Source organism: Tachysurus fulvidraco, chromosome 1 (assembly GCF_022655615.1).
Source record: "Tachysurus fulvidraco isolate hzauxx_2018 chromosome 1, HZAU_PFXX_2.0, whole genome shotgun sequence".
Classification (NCBI taxonomy): Eukaryota; Metazoa; Chordata; class Actinopteri; order Siluriformes; family Bagridae; genus Tachysurus; species Tachysurus fulvidraco.
In genome coordinates, this window is record NC_062518.1 from 14,558,725 (window position 1) to 14,579,680 (window position 20,956).

A 20,956-nucleotide genomic window follows, 5' to 3' on the forward strand; every position below is an offset into this window, starting at 1 on the left:
TCAAATTGTCACTTTTGTTCCTTTAACAAGAAATGTTTGCATGTTTTCATAACATTTATTCCAGTCATTTAAATATGACCAAAAGCATCCAATTCTTTTCAGGTTTCATGTAATAGTGGCCTATAAAATGTTGAACAGGGTCACAGGGCAGGTGCACAGCTGGCTCAGGAACATGTGGTGATGCTACAGGAGGAGCTGGCATCTGCATGTGGGGATAAAGACGTCTCCACTGACCTCAGACTGTTGCTAGCAGAAAAAGCTTCTGGGAAATGATGATGATGATGATGATGATATTTGACCCAAGGCTTATTTGGTAAGTTGCTTGATAACATTTTTCCAGTTGTGGATCATTGATTACGGATTACAAAGTCAGGGTTTGTTTTCATCCCAGTCTTTATTACCAGAAATCCAATAACTTTACAGTTTATACCGTGTTCACTTTGTGATCTTTTCTAAAAACAACATTTTTTGGCTATAAGAAGGATTTTGGACACTATTGAATGAGCACAGATCCAGAGGGAACGTGTTACTCGTTTACAACCTGTAAATCAGCCTAGTTTCTCGTGTAATGCTCTATCATGTGCATAAGTATATTTTATTTTAAGGAGAAAAGGAACAGAAAGGAACACTGACATCAGAGTCCAGGATACTTTCCACGGTTTCTTCTTCTTTTTCTTCTTCTTCTTCTTGCACTTTCATTTCAAATACACTGTATCAAGCCTATATGTGTTCTGTATAAATAAACAAATAATTTGTTGCATCAAATCGTTGCAAAAAAAGGTATACAGCACTTTCTCCACAGAGAAAAAAAACAAAACCATACAATCAAACAAAAGGTCAAAAGTCTAGCCACTCTCCCATGTACACGCAAGTGGATGGGGAGATTTCTCCGCCTTCCTGGCAGTCGTTGAACACCTGGGAAAAAAACAGGCATTTCAGAATTCTACGTTCACATTTCAGACAAATAATTTAAGCAAGCTTTAAGTATTGTATGTTGGTGGTCAAGAAGCTTACAGGCTAGATCTCGTTTCACAGGGGTGCCAATATTTTTGTGCAGCGGGTATCGTTATAGTGAAACACTGAGGCAAAGGTCCGGAGAAACTGACATTTAGTCATGAGTAGGTGTCTTCTTTTAAGCAAGTAAAAAGTCAACAGCCATTGTTTTCTATTGGCTCAAAAGATAACAGACGTCCAGCGTCCTTTCCCCTTCAGTGAATTTGGCAAACTTCCTGGTGAATGCTTTTTTTTTTATTCAAGCCCATATGGTCATATATTAAGGAATTAAAGGCTGTAAATGTTCAATCATAAATATTGTCACCTCTAGCAGGTGAAAATCCCTTTTCTGGTGCATTAACTGTCTGATTGTAGCTTGTACTTCCTGGACACCATGTTGGCTTCAGTATATAATCCCTGCTCTGTGCTCACTATTTTGGATTATTTGTTGGTGTAACTTTTACACAAAATTTACCGGGCAGAGACCGCAGGGTGTTTTGACCAGGCCTGTGGGCTGGATGATGGCGTTCACACCCCTGTAGAGCTTCATTTGCCCGTCCACGCAACCTACTGTGCCCTCTTTAGCCGCGATGATGGTCATTTCTACCTTCCCGTCATAGATCAGTGTGTTCAGGATGGTCTCGATGTCCTCCATAGACAGATCCACCTACAACACATATTACCGTCACTTCAATATTCATGACTTTCATTTGGTAAAAATTAAGATTTAATACATGAATGGTCGTGCCTTGCTAATCCCCAGCTCGCAGATGTACTTCCAGACTTCATATGAGGTGGCGAACGAGCTGTTTCTCTGCACCATCGGGCTCTGTTTACTGTCTCTCGCTGCTTCTGCCTGGAGTACACACAAAAAAATCACAGCCTTTTCTCCTGTTTCTGTTCTACAGAAAAAAGGTACGAAAGCCAGTTAAAGAAACATGCCTGTGATGTTCCTGACCTTACTCTGCAGGAACTTGAAGCACTGCTGGTTGAGAACCTCCACAAACTCAGACTCGAAGTCCTGATCGCTGTACCAAGCTCCTCCTGTAACCGAACGGTCCGGCTGCAGGTTGTACAACATGTACACCTTCTTTTTCGAGGCCTGGACACGACAGTAAGAGTTAAAAACTTTCAGGTTTGGATCCAGGAACTCAAAAACAGCATTTCTTATTTGATCAACTCACTGCGACGGACTTGACAGCTTTGATCAGTTTTTTGCTCTCAAGGTTCTTGAGGATTTTGTTGATCTCGGTCAGGGGGAGGTTGCTTTTATAGCGGATGTCTCTACTCCAGATTCCTGAAAAGACATGAAATTATCATGAGTGCTCTCTCTCTCTCTCACTCTCTCTCTCTCTCTCTCTCTCTCTCTCTCTCTCTCTCTCAGAAAGGCTCATAATACATGCAGTGAATTCAAAAGAAATTGGAAGAAGACATCTCATTCCTTCACCTTTATTCCCTGCATCCTCGATGATCTGGTAAACGAGCTTCTCCTGGTTGTCGGAGCCCTTCATTTTACTTATAACAAAAAAAACAACAAAAAAAAACACAAAAACATTGGAATAGGAAATACATACCTGAACAATGTGCCATCTTGTGAAGAAGTGGCTTTACCTTGCTGCCTGAATATCCTTTAACCGGTACAACAAGCCATTGCTGTTTCTGAGGAGATCCAGCTGGCCCTGTGTGAATAACAGTATAGAATGTTAACACATGACATGAATCCTACAGATACGGTGATCGAGAAACCTCTGTAATGCCTTTTTATTAGGTACACCACACACAACTGGGGCTGCCACTGTATTCATTGGTAAGGACTAAGCGTTAGGTGATTTTCAGATGATTTACCACAGACAGCAGACGGTTGATGGCCATGGCCCTCTGCTGAGCTTCCACTTGAGGCATGTCATTTTGGATGACCTGGTCAGTGATGCCTTGTGGAAACTGCTGACACAGCTCCTTTATTCTTAATGGCACACACATACACAAGCATCATATACACATTAATCCTACTCTTTTACAGCAGTAATGCACCACATGTCCATGCATTTATACAGGAAAACATTTATACTGATTCCACGATCATAACCTTAATAGTCTGAACTTTGACCATATACAAAGCAAGTGATCTTAACCTGACTGGTCCACAATATACACTAGATATAACTAATAATCAACACAACCTACCTGTTTTCGATATCCACAGCATCTGTGGACTCCTTTTTAACCTTAACGTCTGTCATTATTGAAAGTTCATACGATTACGATGATAAAATACGTTAAACTGCACTATATCAGCAAAACTACTTATTTTACTACAACACAGTAGCGTGTTTTTTTCTTAGCAACCCGTTTTCCTATCGTAAACCACACCTCCGAGGCGAAGAGCCGAATTGTAGCCAATCATACATCAGAACTCTATTACAAGATGGTTTTAGCCAATCATATCATGAAGGCGGGATTTAAATGAATACGGGTGGGAAAAGAAGAGCGCATTTGCAGCGTGTTGCTTGGGTTCTTCCGGGTTAATGCTACTGGTGGCGCATATACTGCCTGCATGAAAGCGGTTTGTACTTCTTAATTTTTATAATTCCGCACAGAATATTAATTTGCGATTGAATGAAAACAAATAAAATTTAATTGCCCTGAAATAATATTTTTGTAAAATTATTATTATTATTATTATTATTATTATTATTATTATTATTATTATTATTATTATTATTATTATTAATAATAATAATAATAATATAAATAGTAAGCCAGTGTGAACTGCTACGAGACTATTTCAACATTTGGGAGATGTGTTATTATTATGTTGTGATAATTTAAAAAAAAACTATAATAAAAAGAAATTATAGAAACTTTCTGTTGGCTTAGACGGTTGCTAAGGGCTATTCGTTTGACCAATCAGAGCGTCTGTTGTTCTTTAGCTGAGTTGATGAGTGCAGCGTCATTGGATACCAGGTAAACGCTTCTCTCGTACATTGCCATCATTTGTTGACATGCACAGTTAAAAAATATCGATTGAATCGCAACAAAGTTATTAAAAAATGGTTTGAATGCTTAAACTGACTAAAAAGCGAAAGCCAAGCCTAAGTGGAACCCTGTAACAGAGCCGTGTGGGTTTCAGACTGAAATACTAGTAATGATTGGTTCATGTAATAGCTCATGTTTTGGTCATTCATTCATCATTCGTTGTTTAACACTAACCCGAGCTGGGAAAACTGTTGTCATAACACCTTGTAATCCTTATATTGTTGACCTTTGTAAGAACTCAGGTTGTCAAATGGGAGCAAATAGTCATGAATCCAGCTGACTACGTGGAGATTTATTTACTTCCCATGTTTGTAGAGGTGATGATATAGTTCATTGAACGGTTAATACTACTTCATTGGATAATCTGTCATTACATTTAAATCCTAGGTTAAAGGCTCTGGGTGATAAATCTGCAACTTTTCTCTGGATATCAGTGATCTTAAAGCTTCAGGATGTCTGCAGGTTCTGTTGTGGCTCCATTTATCATTCCCATTCGTATTCCAACTCCTGGGAAAGCCAAGCATGTAATAGACACCAATACACCCATTGAGATCAAGTCAGGTGAGTTCAAGCTCGCCGGATTCTTTCTCTCTCTCTCTCTCTCTCTCTCTCTCTCTCTCTCTCTCTCTCTCTCTCTCTCTCTCTCTCTCTCTCTCTCTCTCTCTCTCTCATAATTCGGCTTCAAATATTCATTTTTTTATTTTGTTCTGTTTTGTTTCTGTTGGTTATATTTTATTATATATTATTAACAGCAGTGGTGTGAAAAATACTGAGAAATCTTATTTACATGAAAGTATTAATACAAATAGAAGATTTCCAGTGTATTTTTTTAACTGATTAAATCAAGCAAATGTCATGTTTTCCTTCGGAAAGTAACCTTTTTTACCTCTTACTTTTATTTTATTCGTAAGTTACATCATTTGCTAATGAATTAATCAGAAATAAATGATATTGTAAATATCTATTTTTTTTGCCATTTGCTAGAATTTGTCAGGTATTATAAGTCTGGAAATCAATCATATGAATGTGAGTTGTCATGTTACAGTAGCTACCATATAATTTGTTAATAATGCTGATTTTGGTTAGCTGCAGCTAAAGTTTTCTTCATTTATCTTGCAGAAAGAAGTGTGATTTAAGATTCTTTCCCATATTTGTTGAAGAAATTAGAGTTTATTTTTATTTTTTTGAGCTTTTATGAATAATTTGAAGCTACAGTGTATATTTGACTTTTACCTCAGAGTTGTTACACTTTAATCTCTGCATATGTAGCATAATCTTATTTTATTTGTTAGCAGGTCAGCTAATAAGAATGAGATCCAGTGAGCTAGCTGGTCTAACGACTAGTTTAAATGCTAGTGTTGTGGCTAGCTAATTTAAATCTTTCTCACGTCAGTAAGCTGAAGTGTTTATACTTTTTTAACATGAATAAAGTATATAATAAGTATATAAGTATATAAAGAATAAAATAAATCTGACTCAAAGCTGTAGCTCTAACTACAAATTTTACCACGCTAGTGTACATTTTGAGTAATGGTGAGTAATGAGTGTAATGACAAGCTAGTTTAAGTCTTTCTCACATGTTCTGAGTAAATTGTAGATTTTTTTTTGTTGTTGATTTTTGTTTTTTTTAACTCGAGTGCAGAATTTTAAACTATATCTTAGTAAGAAACTTAGTTTCTTAGTAAGCCAGCTATTAGGCATGTTATCCAGTTAGCTAGCTAGTGTGATGACAAGCGTAAGTTTTACTGTATTTTATTTAATTTGAGTTTATTTATTTATTTGTTTGTTTATTGCTTTTCATGAATATTGAAAAAAATGATTCATACTTTGTTTACTTTTTAAGAATAAATCCTCAATTTACACAGATTTATTATACTTTTCCCTCAACATGTTGTGTAATCGAGTTTTAGTTTCTTAGCAAGTCAGCTAATGAGCATGCTAGTGAAATGGATAGCTAGTGAAAGTTAAGAGTTTCCTTTTTTTATTTTCTCGAGTGAAGTATAAGAAGTTTGAATACCTCAAACTTTTACCTCAGCGCTGCTGTCATTTTACTTTTGCATGTAGCATAATCTTATATTAGTTTGTTAGCATTGGTAGCAAGCTAGCTAGTGTAAATCATTCTTATATGTATGGAGTAAATTAAAGATATACCTTATGTAACATGCTGTAGGAAATAAGGAATGGCCTGAGTTATTTTGTTATTGTACAGTGTATAAGAGATAGTAATGGGTCTGCGAAATGGTTTGAAGCACACCCTTGGTCTTTCTATATTTCAGACAGCCCTGAAGTGAGAATCTTCTACACCCTGGATGGCAGTAAACCAGAGCTGGTGCGAAGGCCAGGGATTGGGGACAGCAGCACGCTGAGTTACACCGGGCCCATTCGCTTACCCAGCGGCAAAGTTCACGTCAGGGCCATCGCTGTGACCAGGTGCTGTAATTAATAAAATATGCTGAGAAAACACAGAAACTTCAAAATTAAACATACTTGTTTACTTAAATGTTACGACTGACTAAACACTTTATCTGTTATTAGAAAAAGTTTGAGCATGAGTGGATTTTCCACATGGCTTTGGAAAGAATTGGAATAGTGGTTTAAAGCAGCAATTCGTAACATTCATGTTTTTAAACTTGTAAGCATCAAATTATGTGCAGACCTTACATTTATTGTTGCACCGTTTGCTTGTTTGATGAAGCTCAATTGTTTGCCTTTTTTGTTTTCTGGGTGCCTTTTTCTGGCCCTGAAATTAGCGCTACCAGTAGCTGTTGCATGGGGTTTCTTTTTTTTTTTTTCATAAAAAGTGATAATTACGATCTTTCTAATACATATAGTTGTTTCAAAGACAACTTTCAAATATTCATAATCTCCCTGAAATTATCCCTAAAATTAGGTTCAACCACAGTTTTCTTTTTTTTTCCTAAAAGGATTGAGGGACATAAAATGTAATGTAATTTCAGACAAGCACTAAAAAATGGATTATATGATTTACAATATTGACATGTAATGGTATGTTTCTTTATTAGCTACTGTTTACATATTTCTGGGCCTGAATTGATCTTTTTTTCTTTAGGTGGAACAGAGCTGCCTAACAGAAGGGGGTGGGTTTATGTGTGGGAGGGATTTGAAAATCTTGTCAGAGTTTTTAATATATTTCCAAAGTTCAGAAAGTTTTCCTTGCTGATCATTATAAGAATTGCATACTGCTTCTTTAAACATGCTTGTGTCTCCTTTGATTTGGAAAACTGGTGTTTTTGAGCATTTTGAGTACCTTTCCTACCACAGTGATGGAAGACAAAGTGCCGTTGTTACAAAGGTCTTCCTGGTGGATTGTGTGTCCACTGAGCTCCAAGAACCCTCTGAGGACAACCAGGAGAACTCCGTAACGAGTTTGGGAAACGTCAGTGTCACTCTTATCCTACCTTGTATTAAAGAGGCATAATGTAATTTCATATAATAGTGAATGAGTTTAGTTCATTGTTTTTCTTATTTTACTACAGGAACAGGTGAACAGTGCTGGAGATGTTTCTACACAAAATTTAGGTACAGCTTTTTCTGATTAAATTATTGTACCACAGTAGTTGTTCTAGCTGCAAATCACATCACAATGAACTATCTATACACTAATATCAATGACCCACTGTAATTCTTATTACTTATCTGCTGACTCATCTTTACATGTATTGTTCTATTAGATATTTCTACCAACGCAGCACGGCGCACTCGGAAAGGCCCTCGTTTTCTGTCCCAGCGCTTTCAGAGTGCACCCGTAGCTCCACCAAGAAAAAGCCCACAGGTAACTAATAACTAAGTGCTTCTCACTCAGGGTGGTGTGTTGAGGACGTTTCCAAAAATTCCCTCAACGCTGCACTCAACATTATGAATAAAACTTTCTAGCATGTTCTAGCATGCTTGCAGTCACAAAAACTTAATATGTTCTAAATGCTACAAAATAAGTGATGTGCTTTTTCATTACTCAGTTAACGGGCTGCATTTTTTCACATTGACTTTAAGTGAGAGAGAGAAAAAAAGGGAACTGTTTATTGCTCATATAATGTAAATGACAACAGGATTTTATTTTAATAGAATTATGAAAGGAAGAAACTGCACTTCAGTACTGGATGCTTCATGCCATCCTGTTGTCACCCGACCTAAAACAGAAACACTGACATCAGCATCCTTTATCCTAAGTGGATGAAGAGTTTCCTCACTCAGCAACTTTAGGCTACTTTATTAGATAAATACTTCTTAAAGTTGCTGTTTTCTTACACAAGCTAATGTTACATTTATTTGTTATTTATTATTGTTACATACCGTTTCAGAGTGCAGGAGACGACGACGGCCTGCTCAAAAAGCTGAACAGCACACAGATATCTCGCATCCAGAGAGAAACTGATTTCCTCAGGTAAGAATAAGGAAGAGTGGCAACGATGACTAGGTAAACAAGACAATGACTTTTTATGACATAAAGGGGGAATAAAGAAGGAATGGTCTATTGTCGTCATCATCAACAACAACAAAATGTTACATACAGGTGTTTTAAGTGTTTGAGCCACCGGCCCTCAGACCCCTTCGCTCGGTTCTGTCTGAATTGTGGAGCACCGGTGCCTCCGATCCCAGGACAGAGACTACCCCCTACTGAAGGGGGGCAGGTAAATACAGCTTTGCTATAATAAACAGTAGAGCCCTGCACTACAACATTCATCAAAGGTGTACATACCCAAGAACACTGGTGTTCCTATTAAAGTGACCCCAGTGAGTGTGTATAGAAAATCTGCTTCTGCTGTGGTTGCTTTAGATATCTAGTAAACTCTGTGTGTGTGTGTGTGTGTGTGTGTGTGTGTGTGTGTGTGTGTGTGTGTGTGTGTGTGTGTTGTTTCAGATGATCCTGTGTGTGCAGTGTAAGAGTATGGTGCCAGCGAACACGTCCTCATGTGTGGTGTGTGAGTCTCCTATTTCCCCACAGCTTCAACCACAGGCCAGCCTGAGGCTGCAGGTATATAAGACTAAACACACACACACACACACACACACACACACACACACACACACACACACACACATTATCAAAATATCCAGATATATGAGTGCACCTAATACATCTTTATAATCCAGGACAGCTCTAGAAATCATCTCCATGACTGTCCGCACACCTACGCAGACCGGCTGTAGATGCTCAGTACATAATATCTCACTATATGTAGCCTGAAATGGTGCACATGCAGCTGCTGTGACGAAGAAATCTCACTCGTTCTTTATATATCTGCATTTAATATGTAACTTGTGATTGGAAGTTCACAATTTGGCTCATTAACAATGCAATTCATCCGATGACATATTTCCTATATCGTAGGGCAAACAGATCTGTCCATCATGTGGCACAGGAAACCCCACCCACATCACCTACTGTGTGACATGTGAGACCAGACTGTCTCAAGCCAACACTGTAAGATCATATCAAGTTTGTGCTAATCAGAGTATTCATACTTAATATATTTTGGGTTATACAGATCAGATTGGTTTATTCTTCCGTTTTCTAGCCGATGTTGAGCGGACAACGCGCTCCTCCTCTACCCTCCTTGGAAGAGAAGATGGTTCCCTGCACCAAATGTAACAGAGTGAACCACTCGGATGCTCGTTTCTGCGATTGGTGTGGTGCAAAGGTGATCACGCAACCCATTAACAATTCAGCAACTGAAGTGTTTTGCTCCTCTTGCTAAATGTTACTGTTGCTTTTAATGCTGTGGAATGTTTTTGTTCTTCAAAATGTAAATTTGTTATTTGTGTGTTTTTTTTAATTATTTTTCCCCCAGACTGCCCACACAGCAAAGTATCTGACTTGTTCTAAATGTGGAGCTAGCAGTCACCCGTATGCTAACTTCTGTGGAAGCTGTGGTGTGTTCCTGGAAGGTCCACCCCGAGAGTCTGGCAGGAGTCCGCAGCCGAGTGCACGAGTGGACGTGCTGGAACCTGTGCAGGTAAAATACACACCTTCCACAACTCGTGGAAGTAGACCTTAGTTAAACATATCCTATAACTTACAGCCTCGTCGTTTCCTTAGAGTTCATCTACACGTCATGTTCCTGTAGTGAGCACGGCGAGGTGTGTGGATATGCAGACACAGACTGCTGGCCTCTTCTATCCCTCCAGCACTGATCTGCAGAAGCGGAGGCAACAAAAAGAGGCGGAGCTTAGCAGACAAGGGCAGATGAGTGACAGGAAGCCTTTGCTCTCAGCTGTCAGCCCTGGACGAGGTAACATGCACCTTTATAACTAATATACGTAAATCTTCTATAAAATTCAGTATGTACTGTATATAATACTAAAAAACATTCGCTGTGTGTTTGTGTGTGTAGGATTCTGGAGGAAGCAGATGGATCACATCTGTGCTCACTTGCGCAGTTACACCCAAAACAATAGCGAGTTCAGGGCATTGGTCGGAGAACCACGGATGGGCAGAGTGAGACCCCAAACAAAACCCTGGCGTTTTTTATTTTTATCGCAGTTTAAACCAGTGTAGCCAAGAACATCACCAGAACATCATGTATCTTTATGTTTGTAGTTTGTCATCAGTTACGCTAGATGAACTTAATAAGACAAGAAAGTACAGCTAATGTTACACTGAAACCACAAACAAGTGCAAACTTCACCTCCTGAATGAATGTGTGGAAAAAAATAAAAATAAAATAATAATAACAATAATCCTCTCCACACTTTATACTGAAAATCACATCATTAATCAGTGGATTAATTTTGGATTTTTTCCCCCTGGTATTCTAGCTGATCTCTGCTGTGATTGAAGAGGACAGCTATGAAGTCAGCATACGTGTTAACTTTGTCTTGGCGTCTCCAGACAGATCCGCGGTAACTCCCTACTTCACTGTAGTTATTTTCCCAAGATTCAGCGACTTGATCATTGCAGTATATTGTACATCCTAAATGTGGTGTGTGTGTTTGTGTTTTTGTTTGTGTGTGTGGTTTTTTGTATGTGTGGGTGGGGTGGTGTCTTTTGGGGGTTTTTGTGTGTGTGTGTGTGTGTGTGTGTGTGTGTGTGTAGTCATCAGCATCAGCAGGGCAGCAGGATGGATCATTGCATGAGAAACTTAATCTCAGTGATGTTACTGAGGGGAGGAGCAAGCTAACCACCTGCCACACCAGCCTAGCTACATGTATGTATTATACTGAACCTATGCTAAATACCCCTGGTGTATTCATTATGCTAACATCTTCATCTTAGTCAGATTTTAACCTGATGTAACTTGAGACAGCCTTTTCTGCATTATCAATCATTTGGGTGATCATTGAATAATTACCATTGACCCTACGTATAATACCACACTGAGACGAGTGAAGATAGCTAAGAATGTTATTTGTTATTTTTATAATTAGGTTCAGTAAATACCACTTTATATGACTAAATGCAGTATATTCTGAGCAGCTTTGTAGAAATGTAAAGAAAGTTAACAGATAACTTGTAACCAGTGTGCTTGTGTGAGCAGTGAGTGAAGCCGCAGCGTCTGGAACCGCGAGTGCTGGGAACCGGAATATGAGCTGCACTTCAGCTACAGCTGAGCAATCAACCGTACATACTTACTTACTTACTCTCTCTCTCTCTCTCTCTCTCTCTCTCTCTGTCTCTCTCTCTCTCTCTTTCACTCTCTCTATTTCTTTCTTGTTTTCTCTGAAACATGTTTCTCATAAACTTCATGCATCAGATCTCACAAAAACAGTTTTTCAAACCTTTTTTTTTCTTCTTGTCTCTACAGGTGTCCAAAGACGGCCTGCTGCTGAGGGAGGTGGGACCAGAGGGCCGGGGCCGAATCTCAGTAGTGGAGCAGCTCTTGGATGAGGCAAGAATTCTAACCGTCCAAACTCACAGCACATTCTAACGTGCCAAACACAACGAAAATGAACAATTTAAGCAGTTTTATTTAGCAAGGCATTAAGATTTAACTATTAAATTAAAGTTTTGGGGGTTTTGTTCGTCAGGGTGCCAACCCGTCATGCATGGACAGACACAAGCGTCCAGCTCTGGTTGCGGCTGTGTTAAACGAGCACCACGACGTCATCCCTATGCTGGTGCAGAAAGGTGCAGATGTTGACCAGCTTTCAGGGCCGTGAGTAACCATCGCTCCTGTTGCTGGCTGAATGATTTCTATGATTTGAAACATTTCTATACCTTAAGAATGCAAAATTCATATGCCATGATACTCTACCAATGGACGCACCATCTGATTTCTGTTACATTACCGTCGACATGGCTTCCAATCATGTCAAGTGAAATGTAGACCTTCATAAAGATGGAACTGCTGATTAAATATTAAGTAACAATAAACATGGCCGTGCAGGTTGAACAACAGCGCGCTGCATGAAGCTGCAGCTTTGGGGACTAAAGGCTTGAGGAGTGCGGAGATACTTCTCGGGTGAGAATTTAACCAACAAAAAGCCACCGTAGTAATTTATTTATTTGTTTGTTTGTTTATTTATTTAATACTTTGCTTCTTGACCTGTTCAGTGATCTTGTAGTACTGATATTCTATGACCACTGCATGCTGTGTATGTACACACCAAACATCCTGGATCAGAACTAATCTAGCTGCTGGATGTTCACTTCTTTTATGCTTTCAGATGCAACGCAAGTTTGAGAACACTGAACAATCACGGTCAGACACCGTACAACATGGCAGAAGCTTCAGGCTGCAGCTCCATGCTCTCGCTATTAGCAAGTCCTGGTGGACAGGGCAGGATTAACAGCCGGAGCTCCTCTGGACTTGACACGTTCTCTTAGGTAGCCAGGAGTTCCCTCTCTGCAATATGGGACCTTAGAGAGAGCAGGAACCGGCCGAATACAGACTCGTTTTTGGTACAGAAACAAACAGGAAAGACGGAATTTAACTTGCTTTAGCTTGAAGTGTTTATTTTGGACCATTATTTGGCCTGATTTTTAGCTTGCTTATTATTTTCAGACATGCAAATAATATCAGAAGATAACAGCATAGAAATGATCCCATACTTGTTGGAATGGTAAAAAAAAACTATTTGGACTTAAGTGCAAATTCTTGGTATAAGTTATTAGTGGTACAAAGGAAAAGTTCCAAAAGTAGCTGCCTCCAAGTCATATGACCGAGATGCAGCTCACAGTGTGAAAGTCTGGTGTGAATCAGTTAGAGGTTTTGTTCATAGAAGAGTTTACAGGTGTGTAACTAACTAGTGTCTAATGCCATTCTGTGGTGTCCTGTTGGTAAAAAGAAAATAAATTAGAAGAGATCCATTTCGTATTGGTCTGTAATGGTGAAATTCCCTTTTTTTTATTTCTTTTCTTTTTTTTTTTTGCAAAATTGGAATTTTTCAGTCTGTAAATACAATTTAACATACATGTACTTAAATGCCAAGTTTTTTTTTTTTACACGCATCTGTAATATTGTCTTTTCCTACGAACAGTCCAGTCGAAAGTTAGTTAGCGTCTGAGCCGCAGGAAAAATGCGTGGCGGCATTCTTTACTGTCCACTGGGTAATATTTATCGTAGAAGTCCAAGATGTATTCCTCAGACTTAAAGCCAAACTTCTGATACAGCAGCATGGCTGGGTTGCTGGCGGAAACGTGAAGGGTGACGTCCTTCCCCATGCACGTCTACACAGAGACAAGACATCTTTAAGTGGTGTTACGCGACAGATTACGGATGTTACATAACTGTAAACATTTTTATAGTTTTTTCGCCCTTGGTTGGTGTTGCCTTGTGGTAAGGTTCCGTCTCTCACCTGAATCAGATGGTAAATCATGAAGGTAGCGATCCCGGCTCTCCTCCACTCAGGATGCACCAGCAGGAAGGAGATGTAGGCTTCGTTATATTTCACGTCCGGCACCATGAAGCCGAATCCGATCACCACTTTCTTATAGAGCACCACGACGCTGAAATCTGGGTACTGCAAGCACTCGGACAGGTCCACACCTTCGAACACACACAAACAATCAGCAAGAGCTTTAGGTAAACGTTTAAAGCTTGTGTGCGCATACTTGTACACACTCACAAAGCCTGGGAGCTCCAGCACAGTATGTTTTCCTGACACATGGCCATTTCCAGATGGCTTACCTGGCCAAAACATATCCTGACACATGGAGTTGACAGAAGGGATGTGGTTGGGTCGAACATAGCAGTAGTCTACGGGTGATTCGGGTTCTGGGACCCAGGACGGGTCGTTCCTGTGAGGACGTGATCGAATCTCAGCCAGCAGCCTCATCTTCAGCGGCCTCGTCTCATAGTCTCTCCTGTGTCCACACACAGCCGTGTTAACACCTCTATATTTAATAAATCCTATAACAGCTTTACAGAACACTTGCATAACAGTGTGTACAGTACGCCTACACAACACCACTCGTTTCAGTGAAATAACACTTACTGGACATACTGCAAAAAAAAAAGTGTTATATTCAGCTAGCTGGGAGGCAGACGTTCATGATATTGGTCTCGTTAGCTCTCAGTAGGATTCTGTGATTTCTAATAAAACAGCCTGTACCAGCTATGTAATGTTGTTATTAAGTGATCTTGTCTGTTTGTTTGCTTGTTTAGCTTTTGTACCTTATATAAGGTTTGAGAGTTCTAGATGTGTAAGGACTCTTAATGTCTTGGTCCAGACATGCATCAGAGCCCATGAGTCTGTGCCAGAAGGAGACGTTGGACTGGAACACACCCTTCTTGCTGGATGTCGTGACCTGTAAAAGAGAATAAGACGATTCTAAGGGTTTGTTCGCACTAGCATGTGTTGCTAGAAGTTTCTGTTTAAATCAGAGTGCTGAAACACAAAGTCGTGTGTTACCTGAAAGCGGTCGAGTATGCGCAGATCCTGGCTGTTCATCCTGTACTTGCCCATCTCACTGACCGTGGAAACCTGTGCTCCGTACACACCGCCGACCAAACTGAGGGTGGCGCTGACAGCCTGGTCGACGTCCAACAGGGGGAGACCACGCTCACGCTTAGCCTGTCTAACCAGGAGTTTACGGTGCAGCCGGTTGGCCTGTGGCGTGACAGCCAGTGCTTGGGGACATGCTTCTAGCCTCCGCAGCAGCATGCGCTCTTCATACAGGCTGAGAGGTGCGTAGCGGGGTGTGGGTGCTGGGCCGACTTCACCTTTGTCCTTCCTGCGTTCGCTTTTCTCCTTCCTGCCTTCATCTCTGCTGTCCTCTGCGTCGTCCTCACTCTCTGGCTCCTGTTTTATAAGCTCCTGCTTTTTGCGTGCGAACATCGTGCCAGCTGGGCCCCGCGGCGGGGGTGCAAACTCGATTCCTGGGTCGATTGCGCACTCGCCGTCTAGCTCTTCGTCGTCTAGGTGCAGAGCGAAACGTAAATACTGATGTTAGCAGCTGACATTCATATTACAAAAATGACTCGAGCATCATCCATACTCACCATGAAAGAGCGCCTGAGGGGGCATGGCATCCGGTACAAGGTCTGCCTCCGACAGCAGACTAGGTGTGGCAGAGTGCGAGGCAGGCGTGCCAGGAGCAGAGAAATCAGGCGAGGGTGATGGCGATGGTGACGTACGGTCTGACGAACTCAGTGATGCGAAGTCCACCACCTCACCCCTCTCCAGCGTGAAAGAGCGTCCGGTCGGCCTGAGTGGCACTGACGAGGCAGCCTCTCTCTGTGCTCGCCGGATCTCCTTGGCCTCCTGTGTGCGCGACCGCTTCTCTTTCAGCCGCATGGCGCTCTCCACTGCACTGCGCCCTCCGCGCTTCCGCAGCCCCTCCACCGTAATGGTGGGGTCTGGTGGAGGCTTCGATGTAGCTGGAATAAAATAATGAGTATTACTGATTTGTAGAAACAACTGAAATGGATGACACCGACTTAAGATGTGTGATCAAAGTTCTACCTTTGGCCTTGAGGGATGTACCGGACACTTTGTCTCCCTCTGGTCTAAGGGTTGGAGGTCGGTTTTGGACCAGCTTCCACCAGCCAGGCTCGCCAAACTCCTGTGCTCCCGAACGGAAAAATGTTGGGCTCCCTACAGACAAACAACCCGCTACTGTGCTCCACCATGTTGAGGTCTTCTTCCTGCAAAACAAAAAGAAAGAAAAAGAAACACTGGTAAGTTTGGTCTTTCAGACAGAAATGTACAAATGACATGACGACTGATTCGCTTCCTGTGGTTGAGTTGAAGCAGAGTCAAATCACAACACACCACAGTTCGATTCAAAAGAACCCAATCTCAGACTTTTTTAAACCACTTGAAAATTTAAAACTTGAAAAATAAACATATTAATAATCCCAATGCAGTCTGAAGACAGGGATGATTGGATTTAGCGTTTTTCAGAGCTGTACGATCATATAATCGTGCCACAGGATTTTAAACTGAGTAAAAGTTTTGTGCCCGAGTAACCAACAGCCCTTTTCAACTAAGAATATACACGTGTGTGTCTGTGTGTGTTGTCTCTCACTGACCTGCTGCCGAGTAGAAATGTCCAGTGTCGGCTGATGAAAGCGCAGATGTCCTCCTTCCAGCGGAAGTAGCCTTGCCGGCCCGTACCCTCCAAAGACAGGTTATACATGGCGAGCATCACCACCTACAAACACGCACACAATGAGAAGGTGACAATGTCTTTTAAGCACATGATAATGACTATATTACTTCTAGGGTTTAGTGTTTCTAATAATGCATCATTTTTCTGGTCAAAAGGAGTTCCAAGAAGCCAGGTACCAGTAACTTGTTTCAAATACAGCAGTTGAATGTTATCATACAAGATAAGAACCTACAAAATACCTGCTGCCACGTGAGGCGCATCCTCTCGAAACTTTCCTTGCCGTCATCGGAACAGTCGGAGCAGATGAACTTAAAGAAGTTGTCTCCTTTCAGGTAGCTGGGCTGCTCTCCTCGAAGCTGGGCTGGTAACCAGATAATGACAGTAAACAGGGTCAACATGCCTCATTGTGGTTAACGGTGAGCACAAGAAATCAAATTATCAACGTAAGATTGGAATCTTTTTACTTTTTTAAACCGTTAAGCCTAGAATCTTGTTCAGAGGAATTTCATCCGTCAGGTAACTAACTGCAAACCCAGAGACTATGAGGTCCTCTCACCAGCAGGGATCCACTTGCGGCACTTTTCGCAGTAGAAGGCAGTGTCCTCGCTCCAGGTGCCCTCTGTGTCCTCGCCTGGATCGCTGGTCAGCGAGTCACCACTCTGGTCATGCGAAAGGTCCACGGATGCCTGGTCCTCTGATTCCACAATGAGCAGAGTCTCACCCTCCACCTCGCCCTCCTCCAGGCCATCAGAAGCTGACGTACAGAGAGCCTCCTCGTCCTGTCCCATCATGCTTCGCTTCTCCAGTCCATCCATTTTCTCTCTGTAATGAAAAAAACAAACAAACAGAACTAATTACAGTACTGAAATGCAATCACAGCCCTCAGACATACTATAATCACTGACGTGGAGAAGGGTTTCAGAACAAACCTGAGGTGTACAGGGTAAAGTCGGACCTGACCTGACACAGGACCCTATAATGCTATCTCTTCAGGTTCAGGAACGTTGAGTGCTTCCAGCTTCCTGCTGTTCTCTGTGTGTCACAAGCTCCCTGGTGAGGTGGATCTGCTCCTCGAGGGCGCGCTGGTTCTCGCGCTTCCTCTCCACACGCTCCAGGTCTCGCAGAACTCCCTCTCGAAGCCTCTGTTGAAGAATCGCAAGGCATAGTCATGATCAAGACCAAAACAATTCAGAGGGGTCTAATATTCAATGTCACAGATCCATGATCATGTTTGTAGTTATTATATATGTATGTAGTGGGATGTTGTAGCCTAGTGGTTAAGGAGTCGGACAACTGATCAGAAGGTCATGGGTTTGAATCTCAGGTCCAAAAAGCTGCCACTGCTGGGTCCCTGAAAAAGGCCCTTAACCCTCAGTTGTATAAATTGGAATAAAATTGTAAGTCACTCTGGATAAGTGCTGCTAAATGCTGTAAGAGTAAATGTAGTTCTAGTATCTGGACAGGTGATGTGTGGGCGTGGCTTACACACATTAACACCACAATGTGACCTGAATATGTTTTTTAAAAGAGGCTCCAATTCATTGTGTTACATCATTTCTGAAGTGAGCCATTTAAAAACAACGCTTCACATCATTCTCCTTTATGCTAGCTAGTTAGATAAAGCCTTAGCACAGCTAGCCGCTAAGCTAACTCTGCAGCATTAACACAGCTAGCCGCTAAGCTAACTCTGCAGCATTAACACAGCTAGCCGCTAAGCTAACTCTGCTGCATTGACACAGCTAGTCGCTAAGCTAACTCTGCTGCATTGACACAGCTAGCCGCTAAGCTAACTCTGCTGCATTGACACAGCTAGCCGCTAAGCTAACTCTGCTGCATTGACACAGCTAGCCGCTAAGCTAACTCTGTTGCATTGACACAGCTAGCCGCTAAAGCTAACTGCTGCATCATCTGGTCCTACCTGTCTGTCCCAATTCTGCTTAAGGTGCACTCCAGCCACGGTGCCTACAGTCAGTACCACGGATAACCCGAGAACGATTTTAGAGGTTGTAGACATCGCTGAAGGACATTGCGGGACAAGAAAGCAGCTGGCTAGCACTTTAGGCTCGTTTTGATACGGCTATGACAAAGGTCGAATCCCAAATCCCTGAGTGTCCCACACAGAGCGCACTACTTACAGTGCACAACATAGTAGTTAGTGTGCCTACATAGGGCGTGAGTAGCCATTTGGAATCGAGCCTTAGTTTTGTTTCTTCGCCTGTTTGTCAAAACGATAAATGATTACAGCGTCCCATTAGGGCTGGAGCGGCTGCAGGCGAATGCATATATTATATATTACATATACAATATATTTGTCTGCAGTTTTACTTTTACATAACTATCGACTGCGTTGAATTAAAGTACCATTAGTCATAAGAATAGAAAATATTCTTGTCAGAGTTCTACACTGTACGTGTCCACGTACTACACCATAGTGACCGGATGGTGCATTCACCAGCACTCCGGATTTCTGTTGAATCGTAATTACGAAACGACAACGTGCACGTTTTTGTTTCCACCTATGCTATTTTTTATTGTGGGAATAAATATAAAACGCATAAATTGTTGTAAATGTGTTTGCATGTTTGTGTGTTGTTTTTTTTGGACCAAATAATATTGGCACTAAATTGTATTTTACTGTGTATTTTGTCTCATGCTACATTCACGTGCTCCTGAGATTGTCCAGTTTTCCAGAGTACAAAGCTATGCCACAAAGATTATCTAGACCTGTATTTTTTTCTATGTTCTGTAAACCTTTTTAAAAAGTACCTAATCTATCCAACCCCCTACAACGTTTCTTTTCCTTGTAGTTATAGGCGATGAAAGGTCTATGGGTTTCATCCCAGATGATTTAAATCAGTGATGATGGAAATAAATTGTACATAGAAGAGAAATTAATAACTGTTCTTGGTTGTTGTTGCGATGCAAGACTAAAGATGAGTAGGATGTCTGAACCTTCTAGACTATCAACATAGTTGTTAAGCCACCACAAAGAATTACAAACGGAAAAGAGGTTTCAAATCTAAATTGTTATTATTTACTATAATTCTAATAACATGTGATGTCTCATTCTGACAAGATGCTGGAAAGGTGTTTATAGGGATGGCTATGAACATGAGGAACTATGAAATTTCCACAAATACACAGAGAAGGAAACTGACAAATTCAAAAGAGTTTATTCAAAATGGTGCAACAGCCAATGAGCTCAAGTTCTGCACATGGAAACAGCTAGTTGATTAGAGAATGGCCAGACTGGTTTGAGCTGACCAAAAGGTTACAGTAGCTCTGTACAAATGTGGTGAGACAGAAAGCATCTCAGAATGCATAACCTGGATCAGCTATTTCTTGTCTGTCAGCCAGGAGGCTGCAGTGGGCAAAGGGGTCACCAAAACTGCACTAACTGAAAAAACACAGCCTGGTCTGATAAATTCTGGGTCAGAATTTGGCATCATTAGCATGAATACATGAACCCAACGTGCCTTAACTGTACAGGCTGGTTTGACATGGTGTACCGGTGTGGGGAATGTTCTCTTGTCACACTTTTGGCCTATTGTTGTAAAGCACTATTGTTTTAAGGGATGTGCAGTCCTACATGGCCATGTGTTAAAATCTTCTACTGGCTTCTTCCAGCAGGATAATGCACCATGTCTTAAAGCAAACTCAAGCAAACCCTATGAGGTTAGGGTTTTTTAACGGTTCCCCCAGTCACCAGAACTGAGGACAGTGGAAAACCTTTGGGATGTGGTAGAACGGGAGAACGTGTGCTACAACCATGTACCAGTATGTCAAAGGAATGTTTCCAACATCTTGTGGAATCTAACCCATGAAGAATTGAGGCTGTGTTTGAGAGTAAAGGGAGATGCTACCCAGTATTAGTGTATACATCTCTTTCTCTCTCTCTCTTATATAGAATAATAAACACCTTTTGGACTGACCTTCAGGACACAGCATGGTTCTCTCCACTCCTCTTTTTCGTGGTGTTAACGACATTTTATCTCAATTTAAAAACTTGCAACAAAAAGCATGTTGTGTAACCAATAAAGCTGTTAACAACCAGTACCCCAACAGCCTCGGTGTGCATATGTATATATTCAATTTGAGTTATAATATAAATATATAATATTATATATATATATATATATATATATATATATATATATATATATATATATATATATATATATATATATATATATAAAGGCTTCACAGCTTATTAATTAGCATGAAGCTAGCATCATATTGGCCCGTGCTGAATATGATGCTAGGCTAAGCTATAGAGTGTGTAGCACACATTTTTATTGTTGTTAGGTGACCTGAGTGCCTTCCAGCAGGAGTGTGAGAGTGTCAACACTGTGCGAATGTGAACTAGCGGGTGAGCGTCTGAAGCTACAGAACTGAGCAAATAGTCACGCTGTC

General features: G+C 41.1%; 5 protein-coding genes across 7 annotated transcripts in view; 2 read left to right on the top strand and 3 right to left on the bottom strand.

The window, feature by feature from the left end:
* Nucleotides 1–20,956, top strand: part of LOC113657015 (sialoadhesin-like) — a 230,996-nt gene that overhangs the window by 164,558 nt on the left and 45,482 nt on the right. The window lies entirely within an intron of this gene.
* Nucleotides 376–3,346, bottom strand: polr3f (polymerase (RNA) III (DNA directed) polypeptide F). Its single transcript, XM_027168606.2, has 9 exons — nt 3,178–3,346; nt 2,839–2,956; nt 2,605–2,672; nt 2,441–2,508; nt 2,178–2,290; nt 1,952–2,095; nt 1,742–1,849; nt 1,469–1,660; nt 376–915 (listed from the first exon to the last, which is right to left on the bottom strand). The coding sequence occupies exons 1-9, from the start codon at nt 3,231–3,233 to the stop codon at nt 838–840; spliced, it is 945 nt and encodes a 314-aa protein (XP_027024407.1). The 5' UTR covers nt 3,234–3,346; the 3' UTR covers nt 376–837.
* dzank1 (double zinc ribbon and ankyrin repeat domains 1) lies at nt 3,839–13,456 on the top strand. Of its 3 annotated transcripts, none has more exons than XR_003444058.2 (21): nt 3,839–3,957; nt 4,417–4,590; nt 6,306–6,459; nt 7,312–7,426; nt 7,527–7,569; nt 7,722–7,822; nt 8,349–8,431; nt 8,561–8,678; nt 8,909–9,022; nt 9,380–9,472; nt 9,567–9,689; nt 9,840–10,004; nt 10,088–10,280; nt 10,383–10,486; nt 10,807–10,890; nt 11,084–11,195; nt 11,526–11,608; nt 11,793–11,876; nt 12,016–12,115; nt 12,375–12,449; nt 12,655–12,719. XR_003444058.2 is itself a non-coding variant. In XM_027168560.2 (21 exons), the coding sequence occupies exons 2-21, from the start codon at nt 4,482–4,484 to the stop codon at nt 12,812–12,814; spliced, it is 2,241 nt and encodes a 746-aa protein (XP_027024361.2). In that variant the 5' UTR covers nt 3,840–3,957; nt 4,417–4,481; the 3' UTR covers nt 12,815–13,456. The 3 variants fall into 3 exon arrangements, 2 of the variants coding, with proteins under 2 accessions (XP_027024361.2, XP_047668363.1); XM_027168560.2 differs by having other exon boundaries at nt 3,840–3,957; nt 12,016–12,143; nt 12,655–13,456; XM_047812407.1 differs by lacking the exon at nt 3,839–3,957 and adding an exon at nt 3,986–4,112 and having other exon boundaries at nt 12,016–12,143; nt 12,655–13,456.
* kat14 (lysine acetyltransferase 14) lies at nt 13,305–17,358 on the bottom strand. The gene is made up of 10 exons (XM_027168559.2): nt 17,100–17,358; nt 16,783–16,904; nt 16,464–16,585; nt 15,895–16,076; nt 15,432–15,809; nt 14,842–15,347; nt 14,604–14,737; nt 14,118–14,293; nt 13,786–13,976; nt 13,305–13,657 (listed from the first exon to the last, which is right to left on the bottom strand). Exons 1-10 carry the CDS (start codon nt 17,356–17,358, stop codon nt 13,484–13,486), a joined length of 2,244 nt encoding a protein of 747 aa, XP_027024360.1. The 3' UTR covers nt 13,305–13,483.
* LOC113657077 (protein PET117 homolog, mitochondrial) lies at nt 17,539–19,010 on the bottom strand. Its single transcript, XM_027168626.2, has 2 exons — nt 18,462–19,010; nt 17,539–17,685 (listed from the first exon to the last, which is right to left on the bottom strand). Exons 1-2 carry the CDS (start codon nt 18,555–18,557, stop codon nt 17,539–17,541), a joined length of 243 nt encoding a protein of 80 aa, XP_027024427.1. The 5' UTR covers nt 18,558–19,010.

Coding starts and splice junctions, on each gene's coding strand:
- polr3f (XM_027168606.2), bottom strand. CDS start 3,233: ATGACAGACGTTAAGGTTAAAAAGGAGTCCACAGATGCTGTGGATATC. Junction 2,291..2,440: donor CGAGGATGCAGGGAATAAAG/GTGAAGGAATGA, acceptor ATGTCTTTTCAG/GAATCTGGAGTAGAGACATC. Junction 1,850..1,951: donor TCAAGTTCCTGCAGAGTAAG/GTCAGGAACATC, acceptor TGTGTACTCCAG/GCAGAAGCAGCGAGAGACAG.
- LOC113657077 (XM_027168626.2), bottom strand. CDS start 18,557: ATGTCTACAACCTCTAAAATCGTTCTCGGGTTATCCGTGGTACTGACT. Junction 17,686..18,461: donor AGCAGAATTGGGACAGACAG/GTAGGACCAGAT, acceptor ATTCTTCAACAG/AGGCTTCGAGAGGGAGTTCT.
- dzank1 (XM_027168560.2), top strand. CDS start 4,482: ATGTCTGCAGGTTCTGTTGTGGCTCCATTTATCATTCCCATTCGTATT. Junction 8,679..8,908: donor CCCCTACTGAAGGGGGGCAG/GTAAATACAGCT, acceptor GTGTTGTTTCAG/ATGATCCTGTGTGTGCAGTG. Junction 10,891..11,083: donor CGTCTCCAGACAGATCCGCG/GTAACTCCCTAC, acceptor GTGTGTGTGTAG/TCATCAGCATCAGCAGGGCA.
- kat14 (XM_027168559.2), bottom strand. CDS start 17,358: ATGGATGGACTGGAGAAGCGAAGCATGATGGGACAGGACGAGGAGGCT. Junction 16,905..17,099: donor CCGCAAGTGGATCCCTGCTG/GTGAGAGGACCT, acceptor TCTGGTTACCAG/CCCAGCTTCGAGGAGAGCAG. Junction 14,738..14,841: donor GCATACTCGACCGCTTTCAG/GTAACACACGAC, acceptor TCTCTTTTACAG/GTCACGACATCCAGCAAGAA.